Genomic DNA, 19,365 nt, shown 5'->3' with positions numbered 1-19,365 from the left:
AGTTGCGGCATTATTAGGCTCTTTCATGTTCACTTTCTTGTCAACTAATCCCATTTGACAGAAATGGTGACGGATAGTTTGCAGTTTAATGAAGTGAGGTTGTTGAGCCAGATATCTACGGGAAAGGACTTTTCGTTCAGCTGGATGAAGAGGAATTCGGTTTTGTTGGGGTTGTGCTGAAGATGGTTGCCGGTAAGCCAGGATTGTACAGTGGAGAGAGTGCTGTTTAGGTGCTGGATGTTTTGACTGACAAGAATTTCATGCAGCTTTGGGTGTCATCTGCATAGAGATAATAGGCAATTCTGGCTTTTTTCCAGACTGTTGCAAGGGGTTCCATATAGAGGTTGAACAGGACAGGAGACAAGATTGAACCTTGAGGAACACAATCCTTGTGAGACTGGTGTTGCTTTTGATATGGAGTTGTTTATTTTGATTAGCTGTGAGCGTTGGTTCAGGAAAGAAGCAAACCACTGAAGGACAGTTCCATTAATGCCTGCACACTGTACAAGAGTGTTTATGAGGATGTCATGGTTGACAATATCAAAGGCAGCCGAAAGGTCCATGAGGAATAGGAGGCAGGCCTGGACATCATCCAGAGATCTGTGTAGGTCATCTGTGATGTTCAGGTTTGTGGTCTCTGTACTGGAGCTTTTCCAGAACCCAGATTGGAAGGTGTCATGCAGGTTGTATTTTTCAACGTGGTTGTTGAGGTGTGCGTACAAGCACGCATTTTTTGATGGTTTTGACAAGGAGAGGGACGTTAGTGATAGGTCTGTAATTATTAAGGTTGTTCTGGTCGCCATCTGTTTTTAGATGAGGGCGGATGATGGGGCTGAGTATAGGGGGGCCGGCATGGAGCCACTCCATAGGGAGAAGATAATGATTTTGGTCTATATAAATGAGAGATGATGTGACTGAGATTTTTGACAAGTGCTGCAGGGAGGAGGGTAAGAGATGTGCAATGTTGGCTTCATGCAAGCAAGTATTTTGAACAATTCTTTTTCAGTGATATGGTCAAATTAATTCCAAGTTGCACCATTTTTCAATTGCAAGAGGTTAGGGTTATTGATCTGGACTGCTGAGAGGGGGAGAATGGGAAGACAACCATTAGTTGGTAGTAGGGTCTTGGGTGGAACCTCTTTGCTGAGGGGGGCACATTTGGAGTAGGGTGGGGAGGTGTGTGGTTTAAGAGAGAGTTCAATGATAGATATGTTTTCCGAGAAGAATGTTGCAAATTCTTCATAGCTCTTAATCGAGTCATTAATTGAGTGTTGAGGGAAAGAGAAGGTTTGCTGTTTGATGACGTTGAAAATGTATTTAGGTCTGTTCCTAGACCAGTCAAGTTGGGCTCGGAAGAAGGAGGATTTTTCTCTGAAGATGCGTTTTTTTATTTTAGGCGTTCAGTTTGGAGGATAGAGAGATGGGTTAACAAGGGTTGTTGTCACCAGTTTCTTTCAGCCCATTGTAGATGTCACCTCTCTTTGTTAAGGTCTTTATTAAACCAGGATCTGGAAGGGATACTTCTTGATTTATTGAGATTCCGAGGGGTGACTGTGTCAAGGAGTTCTGCCATTTTTGTGTTGTGTTGGGAGGTGAGGTCATCGGCGGAGGTGAGGCTGGGTGGAGGTAGAATTTTGGAACTGACTAATTCTTCTAACTCTGCCTGGGGGATTCGATGTATGTTCCCCGCCCAGTGCCTCGGACAGATATAATGGGTGTGTGCCTCAGGTTAAATGGCACTGAGATTTAGAGAATTAGATGGTGGTCAGACCAGTCAGTGGGTAAGATAGAGTGGAGGGATAAGATGTTATGCTTAGAGATCATTGCATCAAGGTTAGAGCCCTTATTTTGAGCTTGTTTTATGCAGAGTTGGGCGAGATCGTCGGCTTCCTGGAAGGTGGTTAGGGCTTGTACTATTGAATCTTTGGCATTATTCAGGTGCAGGTCACCTAGTATAATGTCTGTAGCGTCTTTTAGTGGGGTTTGCGTTATTTGGTCTGTTAAGTCTTCAAGGAACTATAGGTTTTCACCTGGAGGGTGATAGATGACATGACATTTGATGCGGTTAGAGGAGAGCTGAACTCCTAGATATAAAAAGGTTGGATATTTGGCATTGTGGAAGGGAGTTAAGCAAAGATCATTTTTGTGTACAATGGCTAATCCACCACTAATGCAATCCTTGCAAGCAATGATTGAGAAGCCCGTAAGGTGAGGCTAAAAGAGGATGAATGGTCATTCAGCCAGGTTTCGGTTTGAAAGCAGATGTCAATTTTATGTTGTAGGATAGTTTCTGCTATTTCAGTGCAGCAGAGTGTAAGTAATGAGCTTGGACAGGCTGACTAGGATTGGATGGTAGATAGTTGAGTAGGCTGGCTGGGGAGAAAGTGGTGTTCAGGGCCCTCTTTGTGCCAAGGATGACTGGGATCTTGCAGTGTCAAGGTTGGCTAGGATCGTTGTCATATGTGCTGCTCAGCATCTCGGCCTTCTGCTGCGACTTTCCAGTCATGGTGTGTCCAGGTTTGAGGTAGTGTTGAGTGAAGGGGAAAGCTTGCCTATGGAGGAAGGATGGGGGGTCAGAATGTGTGTTTGTGGCAGGGTTGGTGTTGGCCATAGATGCGTGAGGTTGGAGCATGATGTGGCTAATCTTTGTGTCCTTATGTAGTGACAACATTTCATCCAGAATAGTGTTGATTTTGAGTTCTAAGCGTGCTATTATGGGGATCAACTGTGGTGGGGAAGCTTGTCGGAGTCTGGGGTGGAGGTAGAACCCAGCCTGCTGTGCTTGGAGGACTGAGATGATTCAGGTGCTGTAGATAAATCAAGCTGGGCAGTGGAGGTGTGCCATGGGGAGGGGGAAAATAATTCTGGTAGCGAAACTGAAGCCTTTAAAAAGCTTTATTTTGACAAATTTGTCATAAAAAGCAATTACAACATAAAATGCAAGTACACAATAAAAGATTTTTCCGTCAAACAGAAATGATCATTTTAAAAGGTATCAGTTCATTAAAAATACAGCTTAAAAGTCAAGTCATATTATTAACAAGCATTGGCATAGCCAATAGGTCTCGCCTTTGTTTTTTTTTTTTTGTTTTTTTTTTTCTTTGTCCTCATCTCACCTATAAACTGCTAGCAGGACATAACCGGTCAGTTTTAATAATGGGGGCGCCCTCCGACCGCCTGCCATTGTTTAGGTTATCCAACCAATCCCCTTTTGTCGTCCGGGATTTAGGTGTTAATCATAGGACCATGTTATTTATCGACCATTAGCAACTACAGAATGGAATCAACAGAGTCTCAATTCCTGGCCCAGACGAACAAAGGGTGCCCAAAGTGAAGGAAGGCTAGGGCTGGAACTCATAACATCTAACCGGGCCATAGCCAGTGCTGATTTTAGCCAGTCTTCTACTTTCGGGGGGAGGGGGTCTTTCCACCTGAAACATATCTCCCTTCGGGCCAACAAAATCAAACATAATAACAGCCCTCTGAGTGGTTGAGCCAGACCGGCAGTGGACACCTGGTCGTTGGCAAAAAAGATCAGAGAGCCGTTCAACACGATATCTATTCCGAAGGTCATACATAGGTATCTGCACACCCCTTCCCAGTATTTTCCCAATTCAGCGCATTCAAAAAAGATGTGTACGTCGTTGGCTTTAGGGAGTGAGCACCTGGGGCATCTCGGCTCCGGAACTGGGGCAAATTTCGAGATCTTCTCCGGAGTATAGTAAATTCGATTAGAAACAAAAAAGTGATTTCTCTTCAGACTGGCAGATTTTGTGTATTTATAAAGCAGGGTCATGGAGGGTTCCAGGAGGCTCCCAATATCTGGTTCAAAAAGAGAGTCATTCCAGGCTGAAACCTGATGTGGAATACCAACGTCATCTGCGTTGATCAGGAGCCTGTACCAGATAGAGATTTCCTTCTTAAGATGTTGAATGTTCTTGAGAGCATCTTCCACCTCACCATTCCCCCTTAGATTCTCCTTCTCCGTTTCAAACCATGATTTTAGTTGAATAAACTTGAACCTCGAGAACCCCGAGCCTATTCTTGCTTTCAATACCTCCCAAGGATGTATGCCATTTTCATCCCCCAACTCAGACCAAGTCGCGACCCCGGCTCTTTTAATTGGGAGTGCCATACTATCCTGGAGGCAGGGGGGGTCCCCGGAGAGTCCCAGATCGGTGCCTGATCGGAGTAGTAACCTATCCCACATTTGGAGCGGATGAAATACCAGACTTCCAAGGCATTTTTGATCACCTTCAGCCTTACTCGTTTGAAGAATTTTGGGGAGCCAAACTTGTAAAGAAACCCTGCTTTATTCCCCCCGCCTTCAGTACTGACCGACTCCCCCAGCAACTTACCCCAGGCACATGCAGTTGGTACCCCTAAAAGCATCCTGATAGCCTTAAATTGAAAGGCAACCAAATAGCAGCGGATATCTGGAAGGGCCAGTCCCCCTTTAGCTAGGCGGCGCCTCAATTTTTTCCAAGATAGCCTAACGCCCTTCTCACCCCAGATGAAACTCCCGATTTTACTTTGCGCCTTTGAGATAGAGTGTTTAGGGAAACCTAGAGGAACCGCGTTGAACAAGTACGTTAATTTCGGGAGGATAGTCATTTTAACTAAATTCACCTTCCCGAAGATGGTCAAGGGGAGGTTCCTCCACCTTGCAAACAGCTGGTCAATTTCATTTATTATTTTCCCTATATTAATAGATGGAATTTTCCCCAGATCTTTCACTATAACTATACCAAGATATTTAAATGTATTGCTGATAACCCCACTCCACTGATCTATGTTCCAACACATAACCTCCGTCTTCGTGGGGTTAGCCAGATATCCTGAGATTGCTCCAAAATCTTCCAACAGAGCCCCGACCTTTGGCAGTGTTATCTCGGGGTCATCTGTGTAGATGATTATGTCATCCGCATATAAAGCGATTTTAGAGCGATATTGCTGTGTCTTAAACGGAGGTATGGTCTCATCTAGCCTTATAGCCTGGGCAAGAGGCTCAATATAGAGGTCGAACAGCAAAGGGGAAATAGGGCAACCCTGCCTGGTCCCTCTTTGGATAGTAAAACTGGGAGTAAGTGCACCGTTGATAAGGATCTTAGCTGAAGCATCCTGATAGCACCCTCTCAGAGTGTGAATAAAGATTGGGCCCAATCCCATCTCCTCCAACACCTCCCAGAGGTAGACCCAGAACACCCTGTCAAAGGCCTTGGCGGCGTCTAGCGCGACCACTGCCAGGGGTTCGAGTCTAGAGATCGCCAAATCGATGTTCCCAATAAGTAGCTGTGTTTGTTCTTGGATATGTCTCTCAGAAATGAACCCTTTTTGGTCTGTATTAACCAATCCAGGGGCTAGCTTGCCCAATCTCCCTGCCAAAATACCCATGAAGATTTTATAGTCTGCATTTAGCAGGGAGATTGGGCGGTAGGAATCCGCTTTAGCTGGGTCTTTTCCTGGCTTCAGGACCAGAACAATGATTGCCTCCCTCCACGAATTGGGAACTTGACCTGTTGGGCTATAGATTGACTGAAAAAGGGATCCCAAAACGGGGATGACTTCCTCGGAGAGAGATTTGTACACCTCGTTTGGGAGGGCATCAATACCAGAGGCTTTGCCGTTTTTAGACTGCTTTATTTGAGTTCTTATCTCCTGCAGCGTAATTGGGGAATCAAGGAAGTCTTTATTGGCCTGTGTCAGCGTGGAGAGGGATTTTGAGCTCAACCACCCGCGTATTTGTTGTTTAGAAGGAGATAAGTTCTCCCTGTATAGATCCGCAAATAGGGTGAGTATAGTATTTTGGATGTCGCCTATATCTGTGGATCTATCCCCTTGGTTATTTATCACCAACTCAGCTATGTCATTCTTCGAGCGTTCCGATCTCGCTTTCCACGCCAAAAGGGCCCCGGCCCTCTCGCCATATTCATAGTTCTCCATCCTATTCCTATCCCATTGCTTCTTGCACTTCTCTTCTAAGATGCCTCTATAGCGTTGTCTTGCCTGTTCAAGATCAAGTTCTACCCGCGACTTCCTTTGTCCATCTGGGGAGTTTGAAAGCCTCAAAAACTCGGCTTCCAGCAATCTGATCTTTTCTTCACCCAATTTCAATGCACTTCCCTCGGAACGATTTTTAAAACAAATGAGACTGTGCAGTCGGCCTCTTAGATTAGCCTTAAAGGCATCCCACACGACCTCAATTGCAGCTGAACCAATGTTGGTGTCAAAAAACTCCGAAGATGATATTTTGACTGCCTGAATCAAATCTGGATCGTCTAACCTTCCCCTGCTAAGTGTCCATCTCGATTGAGATTTTAAAGAAAAATTTTTGATGGAACAAAAAACGGGGGAATGGTCCGATAGATGGCTAGGGAGAATGGATATGTCGGAGTCCTTGCCAAGTAGGAGCTTACTGGCTAAGAGGTAGTCAATCCTGGAGGAGTGATGGAATCTCTTGCTATAAAATGTATATCCAGCCCTATCACCTTTCAAAAACCTCCACACGTCTACCAGGCCAAGGTCATGCATCATATTCTTCATTGCCCGTCTAACAAGAGGATTCGGAATTGAACGAGCCTGATTTGACCTATCTAAATTGGGATCTAATAAGGCGTTGAAATCTCCTCCAACAATTATTGGAGGAGCTAACAACATTAGCTTAGATTGCAGCTTAACAATGTAAGAAGGGTCGTCAATGTTAGGACCATAAAATGAAGCACACGTTAAAACAGTGCCCCCAAAGTCCAACTGCGCTATCACCCATCTCCCTGATTTATCAGTCTGGATGGATTTAATTGTACAAGTTATCCCCCGTTTAACTAGAACAGCAACCCCACGGCTATTCATACCTTGGTCCGAGACGCCATATGCTTTTATCCAAGGGACTCCTGAAAACAATTTATCCGACTCCCCAGTGGTCAGATGGGTTTCCTGTAAGAGGCAGACCCGGGCTTTCGCGAGTTCGAGATATTTCATAATCAGCCTTTGCCTCCTAATACATCGTAACCCATTTACGTTCCATGCAAGAAGGCCCAAACCGGTCTGGTCTATAGTTACATCAGCCATCGTATACAACGCCCCTCCACCTTGGTGTTGTTCCAAAGATTAAATCGCTAAAGTAAGATGAGGTTATTTTAGTTTTTTCGTTTTTATTTGTATTTTTATATTCTCCCCTTGCCCACCCCAAGTGACCCCCCCCCAAAGATCCACCCCCCTCCCACATCCCCGTGCCTACCCCTAAACCCATGAGGAACCCTCCCTTGAAGATGGGTGAACCCATTCGGTCACACTCACCTCGGGTTCAGCTAAAAAATATACTAGGGGAAAAGAGAAGAGGAGGGAGTAGGAGGAAAGAAGTGTAACAAGAGATATATAATGCCCAATAAGATACCCCTCACTAACCACTTGATGATCCTCACTTTCCCTGCTCTGCCCTCCTTAATCCTGCCATAAAAAGATCTACCTCTTCAACTGTATGTAGTAGGTGCATTTGATTATTATGCATGGCCCTCAGCTTAGCCGGAAATTTCAGTTGCACCTTTGCACCCAGGGACCTCAATTCCTCCAGTCTATTGCCCATTTCCCACTGCCTTGTAGCCGTTATGTGAGAAATGTCCGATCTTATTTGAAAGGTAAATGGATCCAGACCATTGGGTCTCGCCTTTGTGACCTTATAAGTGTTTAGCTAAGCAACAGTTGCATAACTAAATACTTATAAGGTCCCAAAAGTGAGACCTATTGGCTATGCAAGCGGCCGTGCGGCCGCGAAAGTGAAAGTGATCGCGATCGTGATCACCATCAAACATCAAAGCGGCCGTGCGGCCGCGAAAGTGAAAGTAATCGCGGTAAAACGCGGCGCGCGCGCCCGCGCACATGCACTGTAGCTTTATGCTGCCCTGGTAGCACTTTTTGGAGCCCTCTCAATAAGTCTGGCCAGACCAGCGCATGCGCTGGGTCAGGCGAGACCTAAAACACTGGGAGACAGCAAATATACATGATAATAACATTAAAATAGGTTAGGGACCACAACTCAGATGGAAGCGGCCAATGAGTCATACAAATGTCAATAACATTTTTAACAAAAAACTGATTAAAAATCAAAACGAATAAATTAAAACACCAGCAATAATAAGAGATGTAAACATTTCAAATGGATGTGCAGCACCAAGGCTCGGCATAGGCATATAGATAGCGCCCCATGCGAAGGTCAAAGCAAAGCCCTGATATGTGGAATTGCAACATATCCAAAGACTATGGAGAAGATTCATCATATCATTAATACAGTAGTAGCAGCAAGAATTAGATATTGTGCAAATTGCAATGGGTATACAAGACCCATGCTTAGAAAAAAAACAATCTATTGACTGCCCAGACAAACCAATGTGGTGCCAATATCAATTACATTTGTCTTTTCATATTTGATTGCTCTTGTTATCAACTAGTTTTGATCCTATACACCACATCCACCTTAGAAATTTGGCTATGGGGTTTGTGCAGCAAGTTGAGGGTTCCAACATCAAAATTCTCAAGGCAACACTACTTTGTCTGGTACCGAGATTCTTGCAAGTCTGCACTAGCCAGACCTTTTGGGGAGCTGCATAAGCAGGACAGACAAACAGAATGTGTAAGTAAGTTACTGCATGCTCGATGCAGTGGGGGCACTTGTTATCTCCCAGTGGTTACCATTTTGCTGTAAAGGTTTTAAGGGGCAGGGTACCCACTCTAAATTGAAAATAAAGTTTACGATCAAGGGGTTTAGTTATAATGTCCCAATAGAGTTCGAAACGAGGACAGGGTTTTGTTGAAATAAAACTCTAAGTCAGTGTGGTACTATCACTTGATCGGAAAGTATTTTGCCCCATGGTTTCCCAATATCTTTCCTTTATAGCTTCTTTGGATAGAGACTGCGTACTAGATGGTTTATACCACAGGATTGGCAAGCCTATAGCCATCAGTGCCTCTTTGATGTCTCTGAGTCAGCTTAATTTGTGAAAATGGTCTGCCTCAACAACGTCCCTAAGACCCCTTGCATAGGTGATCAGTTTGGGAGTGCTCCATATTCTACGCCAGTATAATAAGGGACGGAGCCTAGCTAAATCAACCAGTGAGTTCCTTCCTAGGTCACTGAGCAGTGGGAGGGTAGGGGTTCTCTTGGGGAGACTAGTGAGAGTTCATTGGAACCTGTTCTCGGCAGATGCTAGCATAGTCAGATTCTCAAACCCCCAAAGCTCTAACACGTACAGAACTGAGCTCACCACCTTTGCATTATAAATCTGTAATGCAGGACTTACTGGTTCTGTCAAAGATGTTCTGAATTATTTGCTGAGGGCTCCTGCCAATTGTCAGTGTTTTAATGCCATTGTTTCAATATGGGGTCTCCATTTCATCTTTTTCACCAGAGTAATGGCAAAATAAGTAAAGGCATCCACTTGCTCTAGAGGCACACCCTCCATAATAATTTTGCCCCTAAAAGATTGACACTTGTTAAAAATCATAAGTTTGGTTTTGGCTGCATTAATCTTTAACCCTCTAAGCTTGCAGAAATCTTCAAATGAAGTCAACGCATACTGTAGCCCGCTAGGTGTTTTTGAAATGATAAGCATGTCATTGACAAACATTAAGATAGGAACCTTGGAGCCTGCTAGGGTAGGAACATCGGTGGGTATAAGAGATAAGAATTTAGCAATGTCATTGATAAAAAAGGGAGAACAGCATTGGTGCCAAAACGTACCCTTGGTGCACGCCCTTTTCAACCCGAAATGGGTCTGTGATGTACCCTTGCATTCCCCGGCATATATGAGCAAAGTATTCTCGTGAAGGTGAGCTAAGAGGGTTAACAGATCTATCAACATGCCCCGGAGCACCACCCAGAGCTTGCTGCGGGACACTAAATCAAAAGCCGATTTTCAGTCGACAAAAGTGGCATACATGCTACCTTCACCAAGAGTCATTATTCACCAATATATTAGAATGAATCTGAAAACGTGATCTATTGTGCTTATGTGTGCACGAAACCCAGCCTGATGTGGAGTTACAATATCATTATCTTCTATCCATTCTTGCATCTTACCTAGGACAAGATGTGCTACCACCTTTAGAATTGAATCAATGAGGCTGCTGAGCCTATAATTCCCCAGGCAGAGATCTGTCACCCTTCTTATAGACTGGTATAATCTTCGCCCTCCTTCATGAATCTGGGATGGGGGCACCCTGAGAGATGGCATTTACTAATAGCATTATGTACCTGCCCCACTTCTCCTTATTGTGTAGAAAGACATCAGCAGGAACGCTTTCAAGGCCCGGGTTCCACCTGTGACTGCATTGAGGGCGGCCTGAACGTCTGCTGGCTCAAAAACCAGGCCCGATGGATAGCAAGGGGCCAATACTAAGGGTTCACTTTCCTCCTCAACATTGTTGCTATACTGCAGGGCAAAATGTTTTACCCAAAAATCTGGAGCAACATGGTTGTTTGGGGGAGGGGGATGTGCACCCCTACCCCATTTTACAAGGGACCAAAAGAGTTGCAGATTACTCCTTGTACATGCTAATTTCAGTTTCTGCCACCATCCTCCATCACACTCTTTTTTTGCCTTGGCCTGCACTATTTATATGCCTTCCTGGAGTTCCTTATCGTATACGTTTTTTGATCTAGTGGCTACCAGAAATATTTACGAGCTGGCTTGCATTCATTGTTATGCCAGTTTTGTTGGCGTTTGGCATAAGAGCCTCTATCACAATATGGTCTCTGAAAATGGGACCGCATTTACCAAATAAGGAATTATGAATAGTGGTTATCGAGTCTACTGATTGAGTGCAAGTACGGAGGGCCACCATCTCAGCTACAGCGTCTCCCACATCCTCACTGAGGGAGGACAGTGTTTCGAGATTTCTGATAATTTTGGAACATTGAAGCCTCCTCATATCATTGCTAACCAGTAGTCATTAAATGAGGGGGATATATTGATTCATCTGATTGCAGAAGGCAGTGCAAAGTGGGTTATGGTTGCTCTCCAATCAGTCTGTAACAACCATGTCCATAAGGGCATGCTATAAATTTAGATCAACAAGAAGATAGCCAATTTGGCTAGAATGGTGACCACTGTTAAAAGTACTGACCCCTTTTCTGTCGGAGATGGTTCTGCCACTGGCCACCCTAATTCCTCTTTCTAGACAGAGTGCTTTCAATTGTATCCCTGCTTCTGTCCATCTTTTTACTGGGGATAACTCTAAATTAGGTATGTCCCAAACGGCGTCTTCCTCAGCTGACAGGTTGCTGTCCTCGCAGTCCAGTGGCTCAAAGGTTACATTAAAGTCTCCAACTAGTATAACTGAGGATTCACCTGCTCGTTTATCCAAAAGCTCATCTACGGCCACTATGATATCTGATTTCCTCCCACCTCTAACCCCTCTTGCATATATATTGTAGATGTCAATATGACCATGGGTACTGTTCAACAGTTGAATGACAATGATATCTGGGCTCCCTGTCGGGGGCTCCCGGATCTTAAGGCCCATATCCTGGTGGATCCAGCTGGTCAGCCCCCCTTATGGACGATCCTTACTACCATGGATTGCCGGGGCGTAGTAATATAAATATCCAGGACAGAAAACTGGGATGGGACAGCTGATCATGTTTCCTGGAATAGGCAAATGTCATGTTGTTCAATAAGGGCGTTACAGTTAGTGGAGACAGTCTTGGACCTAAGCTCTGCGATGTTCCATGACAGTAGGGATGTTTGATGTGATACGAAGTGTGTTGCTGATGGAATACCAAACCCTGAGTCTGAATTCCCTCATGTGAGTCTCATCAGACTCCTCCTTGCGGTCCAAGGGACACCTGCTTGCTTATTAACAATCATTCCCTCAATACTATGGTTCAAGGTTGCCTGCGTTGGTGCTAGGCTACTTAATTTAGTGCCAAAGTTAGGGAAAACACAGGGAAGTACTGTATCTTTGTAAAGATGGCTCATCCCTGCGTTTTCGGAATGGCAGAGTGTGGCGTTAGCATTTTGTGCTTAACGCCATGCTCCGCCATTCCCTTGTATATATGCCCCAGTGTTTCCAGGCATGAGGATGCTTTAAATAATTGTTTATTTGTCTCTATGAAGTCCAACTGGCTAGTGTGAAGTGGAAGGTTTACCAAAGCACATATTCAAGTTCTTTTGACAGTCTTGCCTTCTGGAAGCTGCTTTTTGTGCACCCTGCGAAATGGGTAAATCAGTATTGCGTGACTGGACTCATCATGAATGGGCATACATAGGCATGTTCTTACTATGCAGGTGAGACTTCTATATGCTGATAGGCTAGCTCAGTGAACACTCGCCAATGAGACAGAACTTGATGTGCAGATCACAATTTTGAATACCTGGAAAGCAGACTCAGCCTTCCATCTGTCCAGTTTTGGTAAATTAACCACATTTAAATGGGGTGATAGTAACACCTGTTATTTACAATGCTTAGAAACAGCAGAGTGTGTTGAAGCACTTTAATAAAAATAATACAGCACTGCGCAATAGAGATGTTATATTTCATAATATATGAGCAGTGCATTCAATCGTTTAACATATATTTAAATACATGACCCAAAAGTCTGAAGAAAAAATGTCAAGACAGAAACTCATTCATTCATTCATTAAGTCTTTATTCGATTAAAAATCATAAAATACACAGCATCACAATATATAAGCCAGAAACTCACCTGCATAGACTCTACTTCCATTTCCAGTTTCAATCTGTCAGTTGGAAGGTGCTCTTCTTGGGGACTGGCCAATGTTTCACATCTGTCTAACCAAGCAAGAAAGGAAGCCACATCTTTCTCCTGCCTAAGAAAATGTAAAACCTCAAACAATTATTGTCAGAGTAAAAAGCTCCAATGTACATTGTTCAATTAGTTGAGTGTGGGACAATAGTCAGGCAATTTGCACCACATATTTTTATGTTTTTATTTAAGGAAAAGTTTTGATAAAGCATCTGCACAGTTAGAAACATATACCATATTCAAAGGTGAAGTTTATACTGCTTTTAGGGATGCAAGAAGATTACACATTGAGTGAACTTCCACAGGAGGAGAGTCCAAAGAGCAACAATGGACAATACACATGTGAATGCAGAAAGCAGATTTTGTGTTTTGAATAATGGGAAGGATTTATAGAGAGAGCTGTAGCATGAGGCTATTTGGTTTGTGCATGAGGAGAAAGTCATCCCAATTAGGCGACATTATCTACCTTTGAAAACTATCGTTATTATGACTTAGGGATATGTGAAAGTACTAGAACTATTCTTTTGTAAGTTGTCATGAATTGACTAAGCATCCATAAGTGTTGCATACCTATCAAATGCTGTTGGCCACATCTCTTTCCTCATCTAGTCACCCACCCACATCAGCTCACATGCAACAGAGATTTCTTTTATCAAATGCCCAAATAAAGCAAGAAACAAAACTGTGATGTGTTGAATGCTTGAATTAATTTCAACCACTGACAATTGCTTTGGGCTGCATTACAAGCCATTGTTTTTCACCCACCTTGCCACTCTAGACATAGGCCTGCCTTTGGAAATCAGTATTGACCCTGCTCCTCATGGGAACAGTCTGTTCTGAACTGCCAGGCAATGACCATTCTAGAAGGGATGAAGGGACGACCAGCAACTCCAGAACAGTTTCAATCTACTTAAGCCTGATCAGTAAAGTATTCTATAAATCCTATGGCACTGTGACCCACATCTGGGCATAACCATCTCACTTAGGGCGTAAACTGAAAAAACAGTAAGGTGATGGCTGGAATGCTTGAATTAATCTCAGCTACTGGCAATTGCCTTGGGCCATATTCCAGTCCATTGTTGTCTGCCCTCCATGCCACCCTTAATAAATGCTTGCCTTATGCAAATGAGGACTGAGCCTGCTCCTCATTGAAACAGTCCATCCCGAATTGCCAGGCAAGTTCATCTCCAGAAGGGACTATGAGAAATCCCAGATGGATTTTAATTAACCTAAGTCCGATCAGTGAGGTACAGCTTGAGTCCTATGGAACAGTGAGCACTGGACCGACGTCTGAACATGCTCATTGTAGTTTACACCCTAAATGTGAATAGTATGCCTAGGAGTGGGGCCCGTACTCACTGTGGCATTGGATTAAAGCAATTCCTCACTGACAAGTCCTAAGTACGTCAAAACTGTTATGGGATTGGTTGTGGTCCCTTCTGGAGGGGGCCTCGCCTGGCAGTTCAGGACCAGCCATTCCCATGAGGAGCAGGGTTAGTACTGGTTTGCGTAAGATTAATTTAAGCATTCCATACATCACCTTGTTCTTTTTGCAGTTTATGCTCTAAGTGTGACAAGTATACCGAGGCATGGATCCCGTGCTCACTGTGGCATAGGACTCAAGCTATACATCACTGATGCAATCTAAGTAGGTCGAAACTGGCCTGGGTTTGCTTTTGGTCCCTTCTGGAGAAGGCCTTGTCTGGCAGTTCAGGACAGACTGTTCCCATGAGGAGCTGATTCTGTATTAATTTGCATAAGGTGGGACTTTGAAGAGTGTGACAAAAATGATCGAATAGAAAGCGACCCAAGCGAGTTCCATTGACTGATATTATTTCAAGCATTCATTCCATCATCTTGTTGTTTTTGCAGCATCTAAATAATTGGTTTTGCCCATTATTTAGATGTTATTGCATTTTGCACTTTTATTGAGATGGGCATGCTCGGATGTGTATCTCATGATTACCGTGCCATAGCTATTCCTTACTGAGGAGACCTAATTAGGCCCAAACTGGTATGGGGTTCCTTGTGGTCCCTTCTTGGGGAATAGCCTGGCAGTTTGGGAAACTGTTCCCATGAGGAGCAGGGTCGGTACTGATTTTGCTTTAGGCACGCGTTTGTCTAGAGTGGCTTGGTGGGTGAAAAACAGTGGACTGGAATGCGGCCCATGAGATTGTCAGTGGCTGAGATTAATTTGAAAATTCCTTCCATCATCTGGTTGTTTTTGCAGCATCTAAATATTGGGCAAAACTCATGGTAAATTGGTAAATAAATAGTTGTTCTATGACCCTTGGCCCTAGACTATAGGGAATAAATCACACAACTTCCTATGCAATCTTTACATCTTCAATTTTTTTAAATAGGAGGTGGCACAATGGCAGCTGAGTTAAGTGTGAGCAGGGAAGTGTTACTCAAATGTCAAAGGCTCACACACGCACACATACAGTCAAAGTAACACAAATGAATGCTGGAACATGACATACTAATTTGTGATGGTACACAGATTAACTCTTTGTCAAGTGCTGACCCAAAAACAGGTTTTTGTTTGTTTGCTTTAATGTATATTCTACAATACATATGATGAGGCCACTGTATGGGGTATAGCACTCACATGGCCTAGAGGCACAAAGCATATGGTCCATGACAATGTTTTCTAGACAACGTGGCAAAGCTGCCATTTATACTGTAATCACTGATGCCATGGTGCAAAAATCATTTAGTCTGGATTATTTTTCGGTGCACTTTTTCAATATACCTGACCCAAAATACTCACGCCGGCCCAGGATTGGATGTGGTGTTTATCAGCAAACTCACCTCTGCCATTGTATCAGGAGGTTCTCCAGGAGAGTTTGTTTTTCCTTGGCTTTTCCCAGAGCAGAGTCGTACCTCTGCTGTAAGGCAGCAGTCTCCTGAATTGCTTTGTCTCTACTGGCAACCTTGCGGGCACTGGTTGAGAGAGATGTTACTGCGCTCTTCAACATCTCAATATCATGGCAAATTTCCTATTCCACATTACCAAAAAAGAAATGCATGGCTCCTATTAGTAACAATGATATGACTGACATGTTTGTGCAGCAAAAAAGGCATTAGTTACATTTAACAGCTTTGAATTTTCAACTAGACATCACTGAAACATGATCATACATTAACTGCAGTAAAAGAAAGAGTGCTCCATTTACCACAATATATCTGCAATATAAAAAATCTCATTCAGCATTTTTTTGTTGAGCAGTAAGTAACTGTATCTTTTTTCTCCACCATACAAGTTGCATTTGCTCAGCACATCTAATAACTTGAGCAAAAATCTTTCAATTTCTACACTTTTTTAATTGCCACAGTTGTAGGTAGAAAGGAATATGCTATTTACCAGTATGTATCTGTTCTTGGCATGTAGAACTGCAGATCTATACACTGTGCATAGCTCGCCATCTGGTGTTGGGCCCGGATGTTTGTTTTTGCTCTTGGAAAGTCTTTGGAAGTCACGAGTTCGGTGACTCCTCCTTTGGTTCGTATTGCGCATGGGTTTCGGCTCCATCCTCAGATTGTTTTTCGCCAGCAGGGAAAGATGGAGCGTAGTAGTAACAGTAAAGAAACCCATGTGTCTTGTATCTAAATAAGATAAAACTGGAACGGATACAGGTAGCTCTACATGCCAAGAACAGATGCATACTGATAAGTAGCATATTCCGTTCGAGGCATATGAGCTGCAGATTATACACTGTGCATAGATTATATAGCAGTACCCAACCCTAGCGGCGACCACCGGCATCCGTTGCAGTTGTTTGAAACAGTGTTTTTAGTACAGCTTGGCCCACACTAGCTTGTTGCTTGGTTTGCACATCTACACAGTAATGTTTTGTGAAGGTGTGCGGTGTTGACCATGTTGCTGCTTTGCAGATGTCATCTAGTGGTATGTTCCCTAGGAAAGCCATAGAAGCCCCTATCTTCCTTGTAGAGTGGGCTTTAGGGGGAACAGATAGCGTTCATTTTGCTTTGTGGTAGCAAATCTGTATGCATTTTACAATCCACCTAGCTATCTCTGATTTAGAAATAGGGTTGCCTTTATGTGGTGGGGAGAAGGAGACAAATAGCTGTTTGGTTTTCCTGAAAGGTTGTGTGCTTTGGATGTAGTAAAGTAAAGCCCTTTTAACATCCAGTGTGTGTAAAGCCCTTTCCGCAACGGTTTGGGGTTGCGAGAAAAAGACTGGTAATTCTACCGGCTGGTTTAGATGGAATGGGGAAATGACTTTGGGTAGAAATTTGAGGTTGGTGTGGAGTACAACCTTGTTGTGATGCATTTGGAGAAAAGGTTCCTGTATAGTGAGTGCTTGTATTTCACTAACCCTTCTGAGGGAAGTGATGGCCACTAGAAAAGCTGTTTTCTATGTGAGAAATTGCAGCTCACATTTATGTAATGGTTCGAAAGGGGGTCCCATCAACCGTGTGAGGACTATATTCAAGTTCCAGAAAGGTAAGGGTGGTACTCTGGGTGGAATTACTCTTTTGAGGCCTTCCATAAAGGCTTTGTAGGCAGGCACTTTGAAAAGTGAGAGGTGCTGCCTGTTCTGTAAGTAAGCAGCAATTGCAGCGAGGTGTAACCGAATGGAAGTATATGCTAGGTTACACCTTTGTAAATGGAGTAAATAACATATAATGTGCTGTATGGATACATTTAAAGGATTGATTGTGTTGTCGTGGCAGTAAACAACAAATCTTTTCCACTTTGCTGCATAGCACGCTCTAGTAGTAGGGCGTCTAGCTTCCCTGATAATGTTCATGCAATCAGGGGGAAGGTTAAGGTATGCGAATTGTAGGACCTCAGGAGCCAGATCGCAAGGTTGAGCTGAGCTGGGTCCGGGTGCCTGATCTCTCCATGGTTCTGGTTTAGGAGGCATGGTGAGAGGTGTAGCTTTTGGTGTGGTACTACTGAGAGTTCCAGCAGTGTGGTGTATCACGGTTGTCTGGCCCATGTCGGAGCTACTAGGATCAGCGTTAGGGAAGGCTGTTGAAGCTTTCGCACCACTAATGGAATTAGTGGGAGAGGTGGAAAAGCGTATGCAAATTTGTTTGACCAGTTCATCCATTGGACAATGGGTGTGGATATCTGGCGGCGAAGTTTGGGCATTTTTTGTTTTCGTGGGTGGCGAATAGGTCTATGTGTGGATGCCCCCACTTCTGAAAGAACGGGTGAAGAACTTGTGGTTGAAGTTCCAACTCGTGGATCTGCTGCGTCTGTCTGCTGAGCAGATCTTCCACGGTGTTTTGGACTCCTGGGACGTGTTGGGCTAGGAGAAAGATCTTTTGTGGAATTGCCCATCTCCATATGCTCTGTGATAATTGAGAGAGCTGTGGAGAGTGTGTGCCCCCCTGTTTTTGAATGTAGTACATGGCAGTCATGTTGTCTGTGCGAATGAGGACTGCCTTGCCTGAAATCTGCGTCTGGAAGGATTTTAGGATGAGGAAGATTGCCAGTAACTCCAGATGGTTGATGTGGAGTAACTTCTGTTGCGGCGTCCATGTGCCCTGTGCTGTGAGATGTAACAGATGAGCTCCCCAGCCGGAGAGCGCTGCATCTGTTGTTAGGATTATTTGTGGGACCGGGTCCAGGAACGGTCGACCTCTGGAAAGGTTTGTGGTGTTCCACCACTGCAGAGAGTGATGGGTGCGACCGTCTACCAACACCAGATCTGTCAGTTGTCCCTGGGCCTGGTTCCACTGGCGCGCTAAGCACTCTTGGAGTGGACGCATTTGGAGTCTTGCATGGGGCACTATAAAGATGCAAGAGGCCATCATCCCTATGAGCTGCATAAACACTCTTGCTGGGAGAGAGTGTTGACATAGGAATTTTTGACGCAGAGCCTGTATTTTTGCAATCCTGGCAGGATTGGGATAGGCTATAGCTTTTGAGGTGTCTATGGTGGCACCGAGGTATTGTTTTGTGTGTGATGGTACCAGGTGGGATTTTTGATGGTTCACCGTGAAACCTAGCTGGTGAAGTAGTTGGACCGTATCGGCGGTATGTTGCACACATTGTTGGTAGGACGTGGCTTTTATTAGCCAGTCGTCCAGATACGGGAAGACGTGAATGTGCTGTCTTCTGAGGTGTGCAGCCACTATTGCTAGGCACTTGGTGAAAACCCTTGGTGCTGTTGTTACCCCGAACGGGAACACCTTGAACTGGTAGTGTTGTCCGTCCACCACAAATCTGAGGTACTTTCTGTGAGACTGGTGTACTGGGATGTGAAAGTATGCGTCTTTCAAGTCCAGAGTGGTGAGAAAATCGTTCTGGGAGAGGAGTGGAAGAACCTGTTGAAGGGTTACCATGTGAAAATGGTCTGAATGTATGTAAGTGTTTAGAGGTCTGAGATCTAGGATAGGTCGTAGAGTCTCGTCCGTCTTTGCAATCAGAAAGTACAGGGAGTAGACCCCTAAATTTTGTTGATTTATGGGGACCTGCTCTATTGCTCCTTTTTGCAGGAGGGAGATCACCTCTTGTGTTAGTAGCGCAGTATGTTCTTGAGACATAGGGCGGTGCCTGGGTGGAATGTTTGAGGGGTAGATGTTAATTCTAGGCAATACCCTGATTGAATAATTTGTGTCACCCA

General features: G+C 44.2%; 1 protein-coding gene across 1 annotated transcript in view; it reads right to left on the bottom strand.

Moving 5' to 3' along the window:
- Positions 1-19,365, bottom strand: part of SYNE1 (spectrin repeat containing nuclear envelope protein 1) — a 1,959,630-nt gene that overhangs the window by 1,229,686 nt on the left and 710,579 nt on the right. The window contains exons 35-36 of the mRNA XM_085611789.1: positions 15,575-15,762; positions 12,701-12,824 (exon numbers count right to left, since the gene is read on the bottom strand). Of these exons, the coding sequence (XP_085467915.1) occupies positions 12,701-12,824; positions 15,575-15,762 (312 nt within the window). The remainder of the gene's footprint in view (positions 1-12,700; positions 12,825-15,574; positions 15,763-19,365) is intronic.

Source organism: Triturus cristatus, chromosome 6 (genome assembly GCF_964204655.1).
Source record: "Triturus cristatus chromosome 6, aTriCri1.1, whole genome shotgun sequence".
In the NCBI taxonomy this organism is placed as follows: domain Eukaryota; kingdom Metazoa; phylum Chordata; class Amphibia; order Caudata; family Salamandridae; genus Triturus; species Triturus cristatus.
Note: the sequence above shows the minus strand (reverse complement) of the source record. Positions and strands in the feature narration are given on the sequence as shown.